This window comes from Lagenorhynchus albirostris, chromosome 1, assembly GCF_949774975.1.
Source record: "Lagenorhynchus albirostris chromosome 1, mLagAlb1.1, whole genome shotgun sequence".
Lineage (NCBI taxonomy): Eukaryota > Metazoa > Chordata > Mammalia > Artiodactyla > Delphinidae > Lagenorhynchus > Lagenorhynchus albirostris.
Window position 1 is genome coordinate 86443087 of NC_083095.1, and position 19190 is coordinate 86462276.

The 19190-nt window shown below is 36.8% G+C and overlaps 1 protein-coding gene across 1 annotated transcript in view; it reads right to left on the bottom strand.

The window, feature by feature from the left end:
* Positions 1 to 19190, bottom strand: part of UBR1 (ubiquitin protein ligase E3 component n-recognin 1) — a 165654-nt gene that overhangs the window by 93247 nt on the left and 53217 nt on the right. The window contains exons 4-5 of the mRNA XM_060148630.1: positions 18932 to 19042; positions 6288 to 6418 (exon numbers count right to left, since the gene is read on the bottom strand). Of these exons, the coding sequence (XP_060004613.1) occupies positions 6288 to 6418; positions 18932 to 19042 (242 nt within the window). The remainder of the gene's footprint in view (positions 1 to 6287; positions 6419 to 18931; positions 19043 to 19190) is intronic.

The following is a 19190-nucleotide window of genomic DNA, read 5'->3' on the forward strand; positions in this document are numbered from 1 at the left end:
CAGGGGACACGGGTTCGTGCCCCGGTCTGGAAAGATCACACATGCCACGGAGTGGCTGGGCCTGTGAGCCATGGCCGCTCAGCCTGCGCGTCCGGAGCCTGTGCTCCGCAACGTGACAGGCCACAACAGTGAGAGGCCCGCGTACCGAAAAAAAACCACAAAAAACTGTTAAATCCCTACACCTGAAATAAATCTAGATCCCAAAGCACAGGGCAAAGGGCTATCTCCTTATTCCTACCATCAAATATTTTAAATTTTTTTAAATTAATTAATTTATGTATTTTTGGCTGCGTTGGGTCTTTGGTGCAGTGTGCAGGCTTCTCGTTGCGTTGGCTTCTCTTGTTCCAGTGCATGGGCTCTAGGCGCACGGGCTTCAGTAGTTGTGGAACATGGGATCTCAAGTGCAGGCTCAGGGCTTCCCTGGTGGCGCAGTGGTTGAGAGTCCACCTGCCGATGCAGGGGACACGGGTTCATGCCCCGGTCTGGGAAGATCCCACGTGCCGCGGAGCGGCTGGCCCCTGAGCCATGGCCGCTGAGCCTGCGCGTCCGGAGCCTGTGCTCCAGAACGGCAGAGGCCACAACAGTGAGAGGCCAGCATACCAAAAAATAAAAATAAAAAAAATAAAGTGCAGGCTCAGTAGTTGTGGCACATGGGCTTAGTTGCTCCACGGCATGTGGGATCTTCCTGGACCAGGGCTCACATCCATGTCCCCTGCATTGGCAGGTGGATTGTTAACCACTGCACCACAAGGGAACCTCCATCAAAATATCTTCTTTCCTTTTTCTTCTTTTTCTTTTCTTTTTTTTTAAAATTTAATTTTATTTTTTTATACAGCAAGTTCTTATTAGTCATCCATTTTATACACATCAGTGAATACATGTCAATCCCAATCTCCCAATTCATCACACCATTCCCCCACTCCCAGCTGCTTTCCCCCCTTGGTGTCCATACGTTTGTTCTCTACATCTGTGTCTCTATTTTTGCCCTGCAAACCGGTTCATCTCTATCATTTTTCTAGGTTCCACAGATATGCGTTAATATACCATATTTGTTTTTCTCTTTCTGACTTACTTCACTCTCTATGACAGTCTCTTGATTCACCCACGTCTCCACAAATGACCCAATTTCGTTCCTTTTTATGGCTGAGTAATATTCCATTGCATACAGGTACCACATCTTCTTTATCCATTCGTCTGTCGATGGGCATTTAGGTTGCTTCCATAACCTGGCTACTGGAAATAGTGCAGCACTGAACATTGGGGCGCATGTGTCTTTTTGAATTATGGTTTTCTCTGGGTATATGCCCAGTAGTGGGATTGCTGGGTCATATGGTAATTCTATTTTCAGTTTTTTAATGAACCTCCATACTGTTCTCCATAGCGGCTGTATCAATTTACATTCCCACCAACAGTGCAAGAGGGCCACCTTTTCTCCACACCCTCTCCAGCATTTGTTGTTTGTAGATTTTCTGATGATGCCCATTCTGACTGGTGTCAGGTGATACCTCATTGTAGTTTTGATTTGCATTTCTCTAATGATTAGTGATGTTGAGCAGCTTTTCATGTGCTTCTTAGCCACCTGTATGTCCTCTTTGGAGAAATGTCTATTTAGGTCTTCTGCCCATTATTTGATTGGGTTGTTTGTTTTTTTAATATTGAGCTGCATGAGCTGTTTATATATGTTGGAGATTAATACTTTGTCTGTTGATTTGTCTACGAGTATGTTTTCCCATTCTGAGGGTTGTCTTTTCGACTTGTGTGTAGTTTCCTTTGCTTTGCAAAAGCTTTTAAGTTTCATTAGGTCCCATTTGTTTATTTTTGTTTTTATTTCCATTACTCTAGGAGGTGGATCAAAAAAGATCTCGCTGTGATTTATGCCAAAGAGTGTTCTTCCTATGTTTTCCTCTAAGAGTTTTACAGTGTCCAGTCTTACATTTAGGTCTCTAATCCATTTTGAGTTTAATTTTGTGTATGGTGTTACGGAGTGTTCTAATTTCATTCTTTTACATGTAGCTGTCTAGTTTCCCCAGTACAACTTATTGAAGAGACTCTCTTTTCTCCATTGTATATCTTTGCCTCCTTTGTCATAGATTAGTTGACAATAGGTTGCATGGGTTTATCTCTGGGCTTTCTATCCTGTTTCATTGATCTATGTTTCTGTTTTTGTGCCAGTACCATATTGTCTTGATTACTGTAGCTTTGTAGTCTAGTCTGAAGTCAGGGAGTCTGATTCCTCCAGCTCTGCTTTTTTCCCTCAAGACTGCTTTGGCTATTTGGGGTCTTCTGTATCTCCATACAAAATTTAAGGTTTTTTGTTCTAGTTCTGTAAAAAGTGCCATTGGTAATTTGACAAGGATTGCATTGAATCTGTAGATTGCTTTGGGTAGTATAGTCATTTTCACAGTATTGATTCTTCCAATCCAAGAACATGGAATATCTCTCCATCTGTTGGTATGATCTTTAATTTCTTTCAACAGTGCCTTATAGTTTTCTGCATACAGGTCTTTTGTCTCCCTAGGTCAGTTTATTCCTAGGTATTTTATTCTTTTTGTTGCAATGGTAAATGGGAGTGTTTCTTAATTTCTCTTTCAGATTTTTCATCATCTGAAGGAATGATGAAAAATCATTGTATAGGATGATGTGTATACGAATGCAAGAGATTTCTGTGCATTAATGTTGTATCCTGCAACTTTACCAAATACATTAATTGGCTCTAATAGTTTTCTGGTGGCATCTTTAGGATTCTCTATGTATACTATCATGTCATCTGCAAACGGTGACAGTTTTACTTCTTCTTTTCCAATTTGTATTCCTTTTATTTCTTTTTCTTCTCTGATTGCCTTGGCTAGGACTTCCAAAATTATGTTGAATAATAGTGGTGAGGGTGGACATCCTTGTCTCATTCCTCATCTTAGAGGAAATGCTTTCAGTTTTTCACCATTGAGAATGATGTTTGCTGTGGGTTTGTAGTATATGGCCTTTATTATGTTGAGGTAGTTCCCTCTATGCACACTTTCTGGAAAATATTTATCATAAGTGGTGTTGAATTTTGTCACAAGCTTTTTCTGCATCTATTGAGATGATCACATGGTTTTTATTCTTCAATTTGCTAATATGCTGTATCACATTGATTAATTTGCGTATATTGAAGTATCCTTGCATCCCTGGGATAAATCCCACTTGATCGCGGTGTATGATCCTTTTTATGTATTTTTGGATTCTGTTTGCTAGTATTTTGTTGAGGATTTTTGCATCTATATTCATCAGTGATATTGGTCTGTAATTTTCTTTTTGTGTAATATCTTTGTCTGGTTTTGGTATCAGGGTGATGGTGGCCTCATAGAATGAGTTTTGGAGCTTTCCTTCCTCTGCTATTTTTTGGAAGAGTTTGAGAAGGATGGGTGTTAGCTCTTCTCTAAATGTCTGACAAAATTCACGTGTGAAACCATCTGGTCCTGGACGTTTGTTAGAAGATTTTTAATCACAGTTTCAACTTCATTACTTGTGATTGGTCTGTTCATATTTTCTATTTCTTCCTGGTTCAGTTTTGGAAGGTTATACCTTTCTAAGAATTTGTCCATTTCTTCTAGGTTGTCTATTTTATTAGCATAGTTGTTTGTCGTAATCTCTTATAATTCTTTGTATTTCTGCCATGTCAGTTGGGATTTCTCCTTTGTCATTTCTAATTTTATTGATTTGAGTTCTCTTCCTCTTTTTCTTGATGAGTCTGGCTAATGGTTTATCAATTTTGTTTATCTTCTCAAAGAACCAGCTTTTAGTTCTATTGATCTTTGCTACTGTTTTCTTTGTTTCTATTTCATTTATTTCTGCTCTGATCTTTATGATTTCTTTCCTTCTGCTAACTTTGGGTTTGGTTTGTTCTTCTTTCTCTAGCTCCTTTAGGTGTAATGTTAGATTGTTACTTGTTTTTGAGGTGGGCTTGTATAGCTATAAACTTCCCTCTTAGAACTGCTTTTGCTGCCTCCCATAGGTTTTGGATCATCGTGTTTTCATTGTCACTTGTCTCTAGGTATTTTTTGATTTCCGCTTTGATTTCCTCAGTGATCTCTTGGTTATTTAGTAACGTAGTGTTTAGCCTCCATGTGTTTGTGCTTTTTACGTTTTTTTCCCCTATAACTGATTTCTAATCTCATAGTGTTGTGGTCAGAAAAGATGCTTGATATGATTTCAATTTTCTTAAATTTATTTAGGCTTGATTTGTGACCCAAGATGTGATCTATCCTGAAGAATGTTCCATCCGCACTTGAGAAGAGAGTGTAATCTGCTGTTTTTGGATGGAATGTCCTATAAATGTCTATTAAATCTATCTGGTCTATTGTGTCATTTAAAGCTTGGGTTTCCTTATTAATTTTCTGTTTGAATGGCCTGTCCATTGGTGTTAATGAGGTGTTAAAGTCCCCCACTATTATTGTGTTACTGTCGATTTCCTCTTTTAGAGCTGTTAGCAGTTGCCTTAAGTGTTGAGGTGCTCCTATGTTGGATGCATATATATTTATAATTGTTATATCTTCTTCTTGGATTGATCCTTTGATCATCATGTAGTGGCCTTCCTTGTCTCTTGTAACATTCTTTATTTTAAAGTCTATTTTATCTGATGAGTATTGCTACTCCAGCTTTCTTTAGGTTTCCATTTGCATGGAATATCTTTTTCCGTCCCCTCACTTTCAGTCTGTATGTGTCCCTAGGTCTGAAGTGGGTTCTTGTAGACAGCATATGTATGGGTCTTGTTTTTGTATCCATTCAGCGAGCCTGTGTCTTTTGGTTGTAGTATTTAATCCATTCACATTTAAGGTAATTATTGATATGCATGTTCCTATGACCATTTTCTTAATTGTTTTGGGTTTGTTTTTGTAGGTCCTTTTGTTCTCTTGTGTTTCCCACTTAGAGAAGTTCCTTTAGCATTTGTTGTAGAGCTGGTTTGGTGGTGTTGAATTCTCTTAGCTTTTGCTTGTCTGTAAAGCTTTTGATTTCTCCATCGAATCTGAATGAGATCCCTGCAGGGTAGAGTAATCTTGGTTGTAGGTTCTTCCCTTTCATCACTTTAAGTATATCATGCCACTCCCTTCTGGCTTGTACAGTTTCTGCTGAGAAATCAGCTGTTAACCTTATAGGAATTCCCTTGTATGTTATTTGTTGTTTTTCCCTTGCTGCTTCCAATAATTTTTCTTTGTCTTTAATTTTTGCCAATTTGATTACTATGTGTCTCAGTGTGTTTCTCCTTGGGTTTATCCTGTATGGGACTCTCTGCCTTTCCTGGATTTGGGTGGCTCTTTCCTTTCCCATGTTAGGGAAGTTTTCGACTATAATCTCTTCAAATATTTTCTCGGGTCCTTTCTCTCTCTCTTCTCCTTCTGGAACCCCTATAATGCAAATGTTGTTGCGTTTAATGTTGTCCCAGAGGTCTCTTAGGTTGTCTTCATTTCTTTTCATTCTTTTTTCTTTATTCTGTTCCACAGCAGTGAATTCCACCATTCTGTCTTCCAGGTCACTTATCCGTTCTTCTGTCTCAGTTATTCTGTTATTGATTCCTTCTAGTGTAGTTTTCATTTCAGTTATTGTATTGTTCATCTCTTTTTATTTGTTCTTTAATTCTTCTAGGTCTTCGTTAAACATTTCTTGCATCTTCTCGATCTTTGCCTCCATTCTTTTTCCAAGGTCTTGGATCACCTTCACTATCATTATTCTGAATTCTTTTTCTGGAAGGTTGCCTATCTCCACTTCATTTAGTTGTTTTTCTGGGGTTTTATCTTGTTCCTTCATCTGGTACATAGCCCTCTGCCTTTTCATCTTGTCTATTTTTTTGTGAACGTGGCCCCCATCAAAACTTCTGATCAAGAAAATAGCTAAAGACTTGGACTAAAGGGAGACACAGTATTCCGAAGTCCCCACCTTTGTTCACAAACCTCTCAGAGAACCTGGAAGTTGGTCCAGGCCAGTATCACACTGGGCAATTTACTCCCTACTGGGATGAATGGCTGCTAGGACCTTGTAAATCATTTAGAACAAGACCCCCAAAATGTGTTTTCTTAAAAATCTGAAGCTCCTGATTAGGCTCTTCCTTTGGCTTAACTTCTGTATAGTGTCTTAAGAGACCATCTCATATAAATGGGCATTTTGGAAGTATTTCAATGAGGCAATTCTCTATAAAATCTTCATAACGATAGTTAAGTTAAAGCAGTAAATAACAACAAAGACATTTTTCAAACACCCGTTTTGCAATATAAATAACCATCATGAAAACTTCTCCCTTTTAAAAAATCCCCCACCTTATCTGGAGTTGAGGAGGTAGTTCTTTTTCCTCTTCCCATACAGTCATTTCTACAATGTATTTTATCACTGAAGGGAATATTTTCCTGGCTTGGTCAATTACCTCTTCATTCAACGGACAGCGTAAGTTCTGCAAGAAAGTATAGAAAAACATACTACCAATGTTGTATACAAGTAAGTGGATGAGAAAGATAATGTTATTAATTTATAGCAATAATTTCAATGAGTTCATTTACACCATCCTCCAGGAATGAATTTAACTTCAGCTCAAGACGCTGCTATTCACATCGGTTTAGCTTAACTCCTTGTGGCCAAGTTGGTGCTACAGATGACAGAAAGGCAAGAAGGTAAAACCACAGAGGTCTCCTTTATGATGCTCTTCATTATGAATGTTCTTCCCTGCCTGAATAATTATATCATCAGAGAACAATGAGTTATAGGGAGTGGTTATCCCCTCCAGCTGACAAAAACTTTTCTCACTAATTTATTTCAACTGATCCTTATAGCCACTCTGTTAAGGCAGAAAATTAAAGGCATTTAAAAGATAAAGGTCCCATCCAAGGTCAAAGAACCTCTAAACAGATATAAAAAGCAAGACTAAAATCTGGGCTTTTGACTCCCATGGGGGGAAAAAAATGTTAATTTCATTACAAAATACAACTTCCTTAATAAAAGGCTTGTTCAAACCAATTAGCTAAAAAAAAACACATTTAAATGCTCTATGTCATAAACCATTATGGAAATGCAAATCAAAACCACAATGAGATACCTCTTCATACTTGCTAAGGTGTCTATAATCAAAAAGGGAGATAACAATAAGTATTGACCAGGATGTGGAGATATTTGAACCCTATGCACTGCTGGTGGAAATGTAAAATGGTTCAATTTGGAAAACAGTCTGAGAGATGCTCAAAATGTTAAGTATAGTTACCATATGACCCAGCAATTCTACTCCTAGATATCTATCCAAGAAGTATGAAAACATATATCTGCACAAAAACTTGTACACAAATATTTGTAGCAGCATTACTCATAATAGCCAGAAAGTGGAAACGACCTAAATTTCCAGAAACTGAAGAACGGATAAATAAAATGGTATGTAATCCATACAATGGAATATTATTTGGTCATAAAAAAAAGAATGAAGTACATGTTAAAAAAGCACTGAAGTTATACTTTAAATGGGTGAATTCTTTAATACATTATGCAAGTTACAGCCCAATAAGATGTTTAAACAAAGCAGTAAGCAGGAAAAGAAACATAGTAGCTCTTTAAGACACACACACACACACACACACACACACACACACACACACACACACAATCCACTAGAAATTCAGTACAATGCTTTTAATATTCAATTTTAACCTACCTGCTATAGACCATACTAATGAACTGTATTTTATTCTGTGGTGACGAAAACATTAACCTACACATTTATTCTTTTGCACCTATTCTTTCTCACTCCCCAATGCTTTATTATTTTAATTTCTACCATCTCCTCAATATGTCACCTTTCCTCTGGAGATTTTGCTCAGAAGCTTTTGCTAGAGAGAGAGAAAATAGAGTGCCAAAGGTACTAAGAGCAATATTAATCCACTATGTTCCTATTTCTTACCTTTTTTAGCTCAATATTTCCTTTCAATTCCTCAGAAAAGTAGTCTGAATTAAAGAGTTAAGAGAATCTACTCATTACTTCCATACTGTATCAATCAGAGGCTAAGTTCTTCAGAAGAGGTCTGGTAAGTACAGAAGAAACTTTTTTTTTTTTAATTTATTTTTTGGTTGTGTTGGGTCTTCGTTGCTGCACGCGGGATTTCTCTAGTTGTGGCGAGCAGGGGCTACTCTTCATTGCAGCACGCGGGCTTCTCATTGTGGTGGCTTCTCTTGTTGTGGAGCACGGGACCTAAAGCACACGGGCTTCAGGAATTGTGGAGCGTGGGCTCGGTAGTTGTGGCTCACGGGCTCCAGAACGCAGGCTCAGTAGTTGTGGTGCACAGGCTTAGTTGTTCCAGGACATGTGGGATCTCCCCGGACCAGGGATAGAACCCATGTCCCCTGCACTGGCAGGCAGATTCTTAACCACTGTGCCAGCAGGGAAGTCCAAGTACAGAAGAAACTTTAAAATAAATCATTTATAGCTTAGAAAATAAGAAGGTCCATTAGAGGGAACAAAAGGGTGATAATCAAAATAGATTTTAAAAAACCTTAAAAATTAACCCAGAAATGTACTGCAGGACTAGAAAGAAACTTCTCTTAAATACACTTTAAGAGATACTGCCAAATGCTGGATGATGGGCTGATTAGTATCAGCCAGGTCTAATTACATTTGGTAAATCCCTATTATGGTTGGCACAATGCCACACGCCTGGCAGAGTATGGATTTCACATTCACCAAAGCAGAGATGAAACAAATGCGAAGTACAAAGGACTGTTGGGTGGCAATTGATTAGTTATATGCTAGCCATAAGTGTCCTTCTCTCACATCTAGATCATGAATCAGATCTAGAGTCATTGCAGAATATCCAGATTTACCTTCAGAATAAGACTGAATGACCAACTACCTTTGGAATCTAATTAGAAAGCCAAAGAAATCCAAGAAGATCAGGTTGGTTCAGGACTAAATTCAGTGTACTGAGGCCATATGACTCAGGAAAACCACCAACAGACTGGAATCCCATGATATAGGAAGAGGGAGGCTAGTTTTGTGAACTCAATGAGCAATTTAACTCCCAAGGATTCTTCAGCTACTTAAAACAGTACAAAAACAATTTTCTAGAATGATTAGTTATGGAATGAAGAGGATATAAAAATCAAGCCACAAAGCCCTCTGACTATATGCTAAAATATTCCAATACCCTTTAAAAAAATATCAGAGGAGGAAATGGAAATAATCAGAATGAAAAGGGTTCTTAAAACAGAAACAAGAGGGACCTCCCTGGTGGTACAGTGGTTAAGAATTCGCCTGCCAATGCAGGGGACACAGGTTCGAGCCCTGGTCCAGGAAGATCCCACATGCCATGGAGCAACTAAGCCTGTGCGCCACAACTACTGAGCCTGCACTCTAGAGCCTGTGAGCCACAACTACTGAAGCCTGCGCACCTCTAGCCTTTGCTCTGCAACAGAGACAAGCCACCCCAATGAGAAGCCCACACACCACAATGAAGAGTAGCCCCTCCTCGCCCCAACAAGAGAAAGCCTGTGTGCAGCAATGAGGACCCAATGCAGCCAAAAATAAACAAATAAATTTATTAAAAAAAAAAAGAAAGAAAGAAACCAGAAACAAGAGAATGAATAGAAAGGGACATCTGGTGATATTTAATCAAGCAAATTTTTTATTTGTCAAATGAAGGAATAATCATTTGGAATCAGGACAAATAAATGAGTAAGAGAGAAGAGGCAATCTAAAAATAGAGGGCTGAGGGACTTCCTCGTGGTCCAGTGGGTAAGACTCTGCACTCCCAATGCAGGGGGCCCGGGTTCGATTCCTGGTTGGGGAACTAGATCCTGAACGCATGCCACAACTAAGAGTCTGCATGCCGCACCTAAAGATCCCAAATGCCACAACCAAGACCCAGAGCAGCCAAAATAAATAAATAAATATTTTTAAAAATAAATAAATAAAAATAGAGTGCTGAAAGATAAGGTATATGTTAACGATAGGTGAATGGGTAAAGAGTATATGAATATTCTTTGTACTCTATTTTTGCAACTTTTTACAAATTTGAAATTATTTCCAAATTCAAGGTTAAAAAAAAAAAAATGTGCTAGAGCCCAGATTCTAAAGATCTGAATTTTAGTCCCAACTGTCACAGTGTCTGGATTACTATGGCTCTTTAATACATTTAAAATCTGTTGGATCTATTCACACTCATAACTCTTCAGTTTTTCCTGGCAATTCTCATAAATTTTTCCAGAAGAACTTCTGATTACTTTTGTCAAGTTCCAAAAGAGAATTTGGCTGTTATTCTGATTGGGAATATAATGAATTTATGGACTAATTTTGGAAAAACTTTTATCGTTTGTAATACTGAACCTTCCAATCCAAGAATGAAATGTGTCTTCTGATTTTTTTTTTTCTTACATGCCCATACTCCTACAGGAGTACAGTTTTAAAGTTTTCTTAAAACAGACCTGGCAGATTTCTTCTTGGTTTTTTCCCTAGGTATTTTATTTTTTTTTGATGGTATAGTAAATGGGATCTTTTCTTTCACTACATTTTCTAAAAGCTATTGCTTTTAAGGGCATTCAAGAAATATTTTTTCTATAACAACCTAAGTGCAAAAAGAATTTGAAAAAGAATAGATACATGTATATGTAAATAAATAAATAAAGTGACTTGCCTGAAAAAAAAATTTTGTTGAATACATTAAACTATGATTTTTAGTATGTAAGTTCCATAACTAACAACCTAACTAAACTCTACTATAGTTTCTAATTCTTTTTCAGTTAATTTTCTTGGGTTGTCAAGGTATAAATCATGACTATTTTGCCTCCTCTCCAATATTTATGTATTTTACTTCATTCTGTTTGTCTATTTGACTGACTTCCAGAATAGCGGTAAATAATAAGAGCAATAGTGAATTTCCTTATCCTGTCTCTATCTATAATGGGAATACACTAGTGCTTCATCATCAAGCATGATTAACAGCTTTTGATTTGAGGCCAATAATTCTGGAAGAAACTGAAAATCTTATCAAAGAGCTACTTTCCCAAAAAGTGCCAGGCATAAACAGTTTCACAGATGAATTCCAAAAACAGTTCATTCTAGGAATGTAGGCATGATTATATTATTCTGTCAAACTTGATTTTACCTGTTAGTTTTATTTAGGCTTTCAGCATAACAATTATTAATACAACTGATTTATAAATTCCATTATTATGTCAGATCTGAAGTCAACATAATGTTGGCTTTATATAACAAATTTGGAAAATTTCCCTCTTCTGCCCTCTGTGTTCAGGAACAATTTGTATGTTTTTGTTATTTGTGTAGTGTTTAAGTAATCGAGTGATTTTTATTTATTTTTTATCTTTTTTTTAAATACAGAGAAACAGAGAAACCGGTATAATAAAAACAACTTTTACCTAAATTTAGTAACTCTTTTTTCCATATATGCTTCCTTTTTTATTGCTTATTTTAAGGTAAAAAATAGTCATCATGATATTTTACTCCTAAATACTTTAATATTTATTGATTGATTGATTGATTGATTTTTTGTGGTACGCGGGCCTCTCACTGTTACGGCCTCTCCTGTTGCGGAGCACAGGCTCCGGACGTGCAGGCTCAGCGGCCATGGCTCATGCGCCCAGCCGCTCCGCGGCATGTGGGATCTTCCTGGACCGGGGCATAAACCCGTGTCCCCTGCATCGGCAGGCGGACTCTCAACCACTGCGCCACCAGGGAAGCCCTTTAATATGTATTTAACATGGACATTTCCTTATATAATCTTAATATCCTTATTATAATCTAATAACATTAACAATAACTTTTAAATATTATCTGATATCTTGACCATATTCAAGTTTCCTAATTATTCCCCAAATGTCTATCACATTTGGTTATGCCTCAAGTCATTTACATCTAAATGAATCTCTCATGCCCACCCCTTGACTTTTGTTCTTCATGACTGAGGTCAGGCCAATTTTTCCTATAAAAAGTCCTACATTCTAGATTTATCTTGAAATGTCCTATATATTATATTTATCTTCCTTGCGGTATTCTTTATCTTGTTCATCTCTCCCCTGTATTTCCTATAAACTAGAAGTTAGATCTCAAGGCTTTATTAAGTTCAGGTAAAACATTTTTAGCAAGAATATGTCATTAGTAAGACTATGTACTTCAATTTCTTAGCAGCGTGAGATAAATTCACATACCATATAATTCACTAAAAATACACTATTCAATGGTTTTTATGTGCAGCTATTACCACAGTCAGTTTTAGAACATTTACATCAACTCAAAAAAACATACAAGGGCTTCCCTGGTGGCGCAGTGGTTGAGAGTCCGCCTGCCAGTGCAGGGGACACGGGTTCGTGCCTCGGTCTGGGAAGATCCCACATGCCGCGGAGCAGCTGGGCCTGTGAGCCATGGCCGCTGAGCCGGCGCGTCCGGAGCCTGTGCTCCGCAACGGGAGAGACCACAACAGTGAGAGGCCCGCATACCGCAAAAAAAAAAAAAAAAAAATACAAAAAACCTTTAATGATCACACCCACAAGGTCTACATCCTCATAGACCTAAAAAATCACTAATCTAGTTTTTGTCCCTACGGATGTTCTATTCTGGACATTTCATATAACTGAAATCATGTAATATGTGGTCTTTTGTAACTGGCTTCTTTCACTTAGCATAATGTTTTCAGAGAGTTCCTCTAAATTGAAGTATGTTTCAGCACTTTATTCCCCTTTATAACCAAATAATATTCCACTGTAATGGATATAACCTAACCACATTTGCTTATCCATTTATCAGCTGATGAACATTTGGATTGTTTCTGATTTTTATTAAGAATAATAATACTATTCTATTATTGTATAACACTGTTTTATTATAATAATAACACTATTATGAATAATGCTATGAACTTTCATGTATAAATAATTATTTGAACACCTGTTTTCAATTATTTTGAGTCTGTCTAGGAGTAGAATTGCTGGGGCATGTAGTAACTCTACATTTCACAGGTTGAAGAACTGCCTCTTTCCAAAGTGGGTGCACCATTTTACATTTCCACCAGCAGCGTCTGAGAGTTCGAATAACACTTGTTATTACCTGCTTCTTGATTATAGCCATTAGCGGGTATTAAGAAGTATTTCATTATGGTTTTGGTTTGCATTTCTCTAATGACTTATGATGTTGAGCATCTTTTCATGTGCTTATTGGTTATTTTGTATATTCTCTGAAAAAATTCATATTCAGATCCTTTGCCCATTTTAAAAACTGGGATGTGAAGAATTCCCCGGCTGTCCAGTGGTTAGGACTCCGCGCTTTAACTGTAGAGGGCACAGGTTCAACCCCTGGTTGGGGAACTAAGATCCTGCAAGTCACACAGTGAAATGAAATGAAATAAAATAAAATAATAAAATGCCACCACTAAAAAAAAAGAAAAAAAAAACTGGGTTGTCTTTTTATTTTTAAGTTTTAAGAGTTCTTTGTAAGTTCAACATACCAGTTCCTTTTACCGGATAATATGACTTGCAAATATCTCTCTCTCATTCTGTGTACTATCTTCTCACTTTCTTGGTAGTGTCCTTTGGAACATAAAAGTGTTTAATTTTTTTTTTTTTTTTTTTTGCGGTACGCGGGCCTCTCACTGTTGTGGCCTCTCCTGTTGCGGAGCACAGGCTCCAGACGCGCAGGCTCGGTGGCCATGGCTCACGGGCCCAGCCGCTCCACGGCATGTGGGATCTTCCCGGACCGGGGCACGAACCCGTGTCCCCTGCATCGGCAGGCGGACTCTCAACCACTGCGCCACCAGGGAAGCCCAATAGTGTTTAATTTTGATGAAGTTCAATTTAAGGTTTTTTTTCTTTTATTACTAATGCTTTTGGTGTTACATCTATGAATCTATTGCCAAATCCAAGGTAATAAAGATTTATCCCTATGTTTTCTTGTAAGAGTTTTATCGTTTTTGCTCTTATTTTTAGGTCTTTGATCCATTCTGAGTTAATTTTTGTGGTTGGTGTGAGTTAGGGGTCCAGATTCATTCTTTTGCATGTGGATATCCAGTTGTCCCAGTCCTATTTGGTAAAAAGATTATTCTTACCCTAGTGAATGGTCTTGGTACTCTTGTTGAAAAATGGCTGACCACAGACATGTGGGTTTATTTCTGGGATTTCAAGTCTATTCTGTTAATCTATATTTTTATCATTATGCCAGTACCACACTGTCTTGATTACTGTTGCTTTGTATTAAGTTTTAAAAGAGGGATGTGTGAGTCCTCCAACTTTGTTCTTCTTTTCCAGGGTTGTTTTGGCTATTGTGGGTCCCTTACAATTTCATATGAATTTTAGAGCCATCTTGTCAATTACCTAAAAAAAATTTCCAGCTGGGGAACTGTACTGAATGTGTAGCTGAATTTGGGGAGCATGGCCTTTAATACTGTGATCTATAATAAGAAATATCTTCATCCCAGTTTCTGGCACAGAGCTCCTAAAACCCTTGGAATTTCCCAAGTGAAGAAGTAGGGGCTGTCTTTTGTTATGTTTATGAGGTGACTTTTAGAAAGCACCTAAGGATGCGGGCTGGTTGCCTGGAGACCCAACCTTGTGATTAGAAGGCTGCAACTTTCAGTCCCATCCCCAACCCCAGAGGGGCTAGAGGTTGAATCAATTGCCAATGGCCAATGATTTAACTAATCGTGCTACGTAACAAAGCCTCCATAAAAACAAACAAACAAAAAATCTCCCATAGGCTTCCAGAGAAATACACACAGATGTCTCTAAATACATAAAAGATCTACTACTGCTAAATTCTTTCCAGGCAACGAAGCTTTCAGCCCCTGCATGCTCATCCCCTAGATACAAAAGGATGCAATGAACACTTTAAAATGACTACTTTTCTCTTCCTTAGGTCAGATAAATTCTGAGGTAAGCCCCAGGTCCCAATTTATTTTTCTTCCCGTTACTTTTATATATAACTGAGTTGATTTGAAGTATCAAGACATGCACATGTTAGCACAAGTTAAGATCTGATCACATCTAAATATGCCTGCACTAAATCCAGAACTGTGACACAACAGCACTTAAGTAAAATCTTTGTAAATCTGCTTCCCTAAATCTGGGACACTGAGAAACAATTAGAAAAATGCAACACTGTCCTTAGAAACTGTACATGTTGAAGGAGTGGATATTCAACAAAAGTCTGTCAATGACCATAAGTACAAAGTAAATACTAAAAATGTTTTAATGCAAGTAAAAAAATATATTCTTGTGAAAATATTTAGGTTTGCCAAAAATTGTCTTGTTAAAACAAGACAGTTTATGCCATGCCCAATTATTTGTTACATGATTTCTGTGCAAATCTTTATAACTGGACAAAGCCTCAGTCCCAAAATGTTCCTCTTTAATTAAAATTTATCCAAATTCAATCAGAAGAGTCCATTTGAATTTATTGTTTTACATAAACAACATTAGAATCTATTTCTTTTTATATTTTTTCTTCCAGTTTTGAGATATAATTGACATAGCACTGTATAAGTTGAAGGTGTACAGGATAATGATATGACTTAAATACATCATGAAATGATTACCACAATAAGTTTAGTCAACATCCATCAAGTCATATAGATACAAAATAAAAGAAAAAATATTTTTTCCTTGTGGTGGGAACTCAGAGTTTACTCTCTTAACAACTTTCACATATAACACACAGTAGTGTTAATTATTTTAATCATGGTGTACATTATACCCCAGTACTTATTTATCTTAGAAGTTTATACTTTTTTGACCACCTTCATCCAATTCCCCCTCCTCCCACCACCTGCCTCTGATACCACAAATCTGATCTCTTTTTCTATGAATTTATTTGTTTGTTTTTGAAGTATAGTTGACCTATAATACTATGTTAGTTCCTGGTATACAACATAGTGATCTGATATATATTTGATAATAAATGGTCACCATTTCAAAATGGTCACTGTAAGTCTAGTCACCATCTATCACCATACAAAGATACTATATAATTACTGACTATACTCCCCACACTGTACACTTCATACCCATAACCTATTTTGTAACGGGAAGTTTGTACCTCTTAACCTCCCTCACCTATTTTTTTCCTCCCCCTAACTCCATCCCCTCTAGCAAACACTTGTTCTCTGTATCTGTGACTCTGTTTCTGTTTTGTTATGTTTGTTCATTTGTTTTGTTCTTTAGATTCCACATATAAGTGAAATCATACAGTATTTGTCTTTGTCTGATTTATTTCACTTAGCATAACACCCTCTAGGTCTATCCATTTTGTCTCAAATGGCAATATTTCATTTTTTTATGGCTGAGTAATATTCCATTTTGTGTATGTGTGTATATTTACACAGACACACCACATCTGCTTTATCCATTCAGCTATTGATGGGCACTCAGGTTGATTCCATATCTTGGCTATTGTAAATAATGCTGCAATGGACATTAAGGGTGCATATATCTTCTCAAATTAAATAAATTTTGTACTTCTTTTTTCTTAATTTCATTTTTGTATTGTTCATTACTAATGCATAGACACAAGTAATTTTGTATAATTATCTCATATCCTGCAACTGTGCTGAATTTATTAGTTCTAATAATGTTTTAGTGGATTCCTTAGGATTTTCTATATACAAAATCATGTCATCTGCAAACAGAGCTAGTTTTACTTCTTCCTTTCCAATCTGGGTGCTTTTTATTTCTTTTTCTTGCCTAACTGCCCCAGCTAGAACCTCCACTACAATATTGAATGGATATGCTCTGTGGCAAAAGCAGAATCTGCCTTATTCCTGATCTTAGGGGGAAAGTATACAATATAATTATAGTTGTGAGTTTTTCATAAATGCCCTCTATCAGGTTAAGGAAGTTCTCTTCTATTATAAGTTTACGTCTTTTTAAAAATTTATTTATTTATTTATTCATTTATTTTTGGCTGCGTTGGGTCTTTGTTGCTGTGTGCGGGCTTTCTCTAGTTGAGGCAAGCGGGGGCTACTCTTCGTTGCGGTACGCGGGCTTCTCATTGCGATGGCTTCTCTTGTTGTAGAGCACGGGCTCTAGGCATGCAGGCTTCAGTAGTTATGGTACGTGGGCTCAGTAGTTGTGGCTCGCGGGCTCTAGAGCGCAGGCTCGGTAGTTGTGGCACACAGGCTTAGCTGCTCCACAGCAGGTGGGATCTTCCCAGACCAGGGCTCCAACCCGTGTCCCCTGCACTGGCAGGCGATTCTTAACCACTGTGCCACCAGGGAAGTCCCTATAAGTTTAAGTCTTCTTGTCATGAAAGTGTGTTGGATTTAGTCAAAAGCTTTTGCTGCATCTACAGAAATGATCATGTGGCTTTGTTTTTTATTCTATTTATATAGTATTACATTAACTGATTTTCAGATGTTAAACTATGTACTGTATTTTACATCATACGAGGAGGCTCATTATGCCATATCAACCCAATATTCATGATGATGCTAATACTGATGACTGGTTTCAGGTGACAACAGTATGATGCCCTCCCCTGCCCGCCTCACTGTACAGTTTTGTTTTTTCCCTTATGACTAGCAAGTAATCTATGAGATGGTAATTCAGAACCATGCCCATATTGTTCCTCATCAATTCAAGTTTTAAGGGTTTTAGCATCCATTAATGATCTTTGTCTAAATCAAATATTTCCTTAGGGTTTGCAAAATGTTGATTTTTCTAATTCTATTATTCCTTCTCTATTAGCTAGCATTCCTGTAGAAAGAAGAGCTTTACCTCATGAACTGGAGATACTTGCTTACAATGAAATACAATTCCTGTTGTAAAGGTAGAATAAACGTTTAGTCCATTCCCTTCAATTACCAGTTTTTAGAGTAAGGAAATGATACAATAACCACTGCATGGCAACAAACAAGTTTTATTCTATTTAGTTCTTATGTAAGTTTCATTATTAGAAACTCATGGATTTTTATATATTAAGTATGATTCAATCAATCATAGTGGTTATTTATTATTGTTTTTCTGATGCCCCAATTGTCCAACTCAGGTCAGTGGGAGCCTTTTCAAACTGGGTTTTAGGTTTTGACACAAACCCATCCTCACAAGCCTACCTTATCTATTCCCTAACTCACATGTGGAATCAGGCAGTTTTACAAAAAGCCCTGATTTCTTTTAGTGGGAAATGGTACTTAAGAGATCAAAATATATACCCTAAGGGTATTCAATGCTATAGTTATCAGGAACAGTTTAAAGAGTACAAAAACTATTTATTCCTTAAGTTTTGAAAAGGATTCCTCTGTAAAACTATTAGAGCATGGCATTTTTTAGGAAGTACTTTCTTGTGACAATTTTCTAAATTTCTTCAATGGTTACTGCCTATTCAAGTTTTCTATGTTTTTGAATAAATTATGGCACTTAATACTGTCTGATAAAAGAAGAATCTATTTTCAAATGTATTTGTTCAGAGTCATATAAGGAGCCTTTTACAATCCTTCTGTATCTGTAGTTCTATGGTTATTTTCCCATTCCTTTTTAACGGTCTACATCTGGGCTTGCTCGCAGTTTTTTTTCTTGATTAGGACATATAGTGGACAATCAGTTTGCTGACGTTTTTTTCTTTAAGAAAAGCAATTATGGAATTTATGTGTCAATTCTACTGTTTTCTAATTCATTATATTCTCCTATCTATTAATAACTACTTCCATTTGCTCTTTTAGGTTAATATATTGTTTACTCATCAAATTGCTTAACAAAAAAGTATTCTAAGTTCATCTTTTCATTGTAAATTCATTCCTTCTTTAGAGAAATATGGAATATAATTATCAAACACTTAAATTCTCTAGAGTCAAATAAAACTCCTTACATTTAAATATTAGAACATAAAAATCAGGATTATCAATGGAATTCGGCTTAACCCATACACATAACATTTATGTCTATTTAATTTCATCAACCTTAAAATAGTTAGCAATTAAAAAAATAGCAATATTCTTACCTCTTTTGTGGTACCTGCTCTTCCAGGTTCATGACTTATACAAAAAGGGCCAGTTTTCCATGCTTCTGTGTCTCCACAGTCACAAAATCCTCCTCCAGTAGAAGTATGCATCTGATAAATGAAAAATGAGTATGTCTTAATTTCAAAACATATCACAAAGCAAAGAAGAGTGATAAAGATGACTCAAATAATAAATGTTTCCCTCTATTTCAACCTTAATTGCCTTTAATGTTATAGATATATATCAAAAAATATTTTG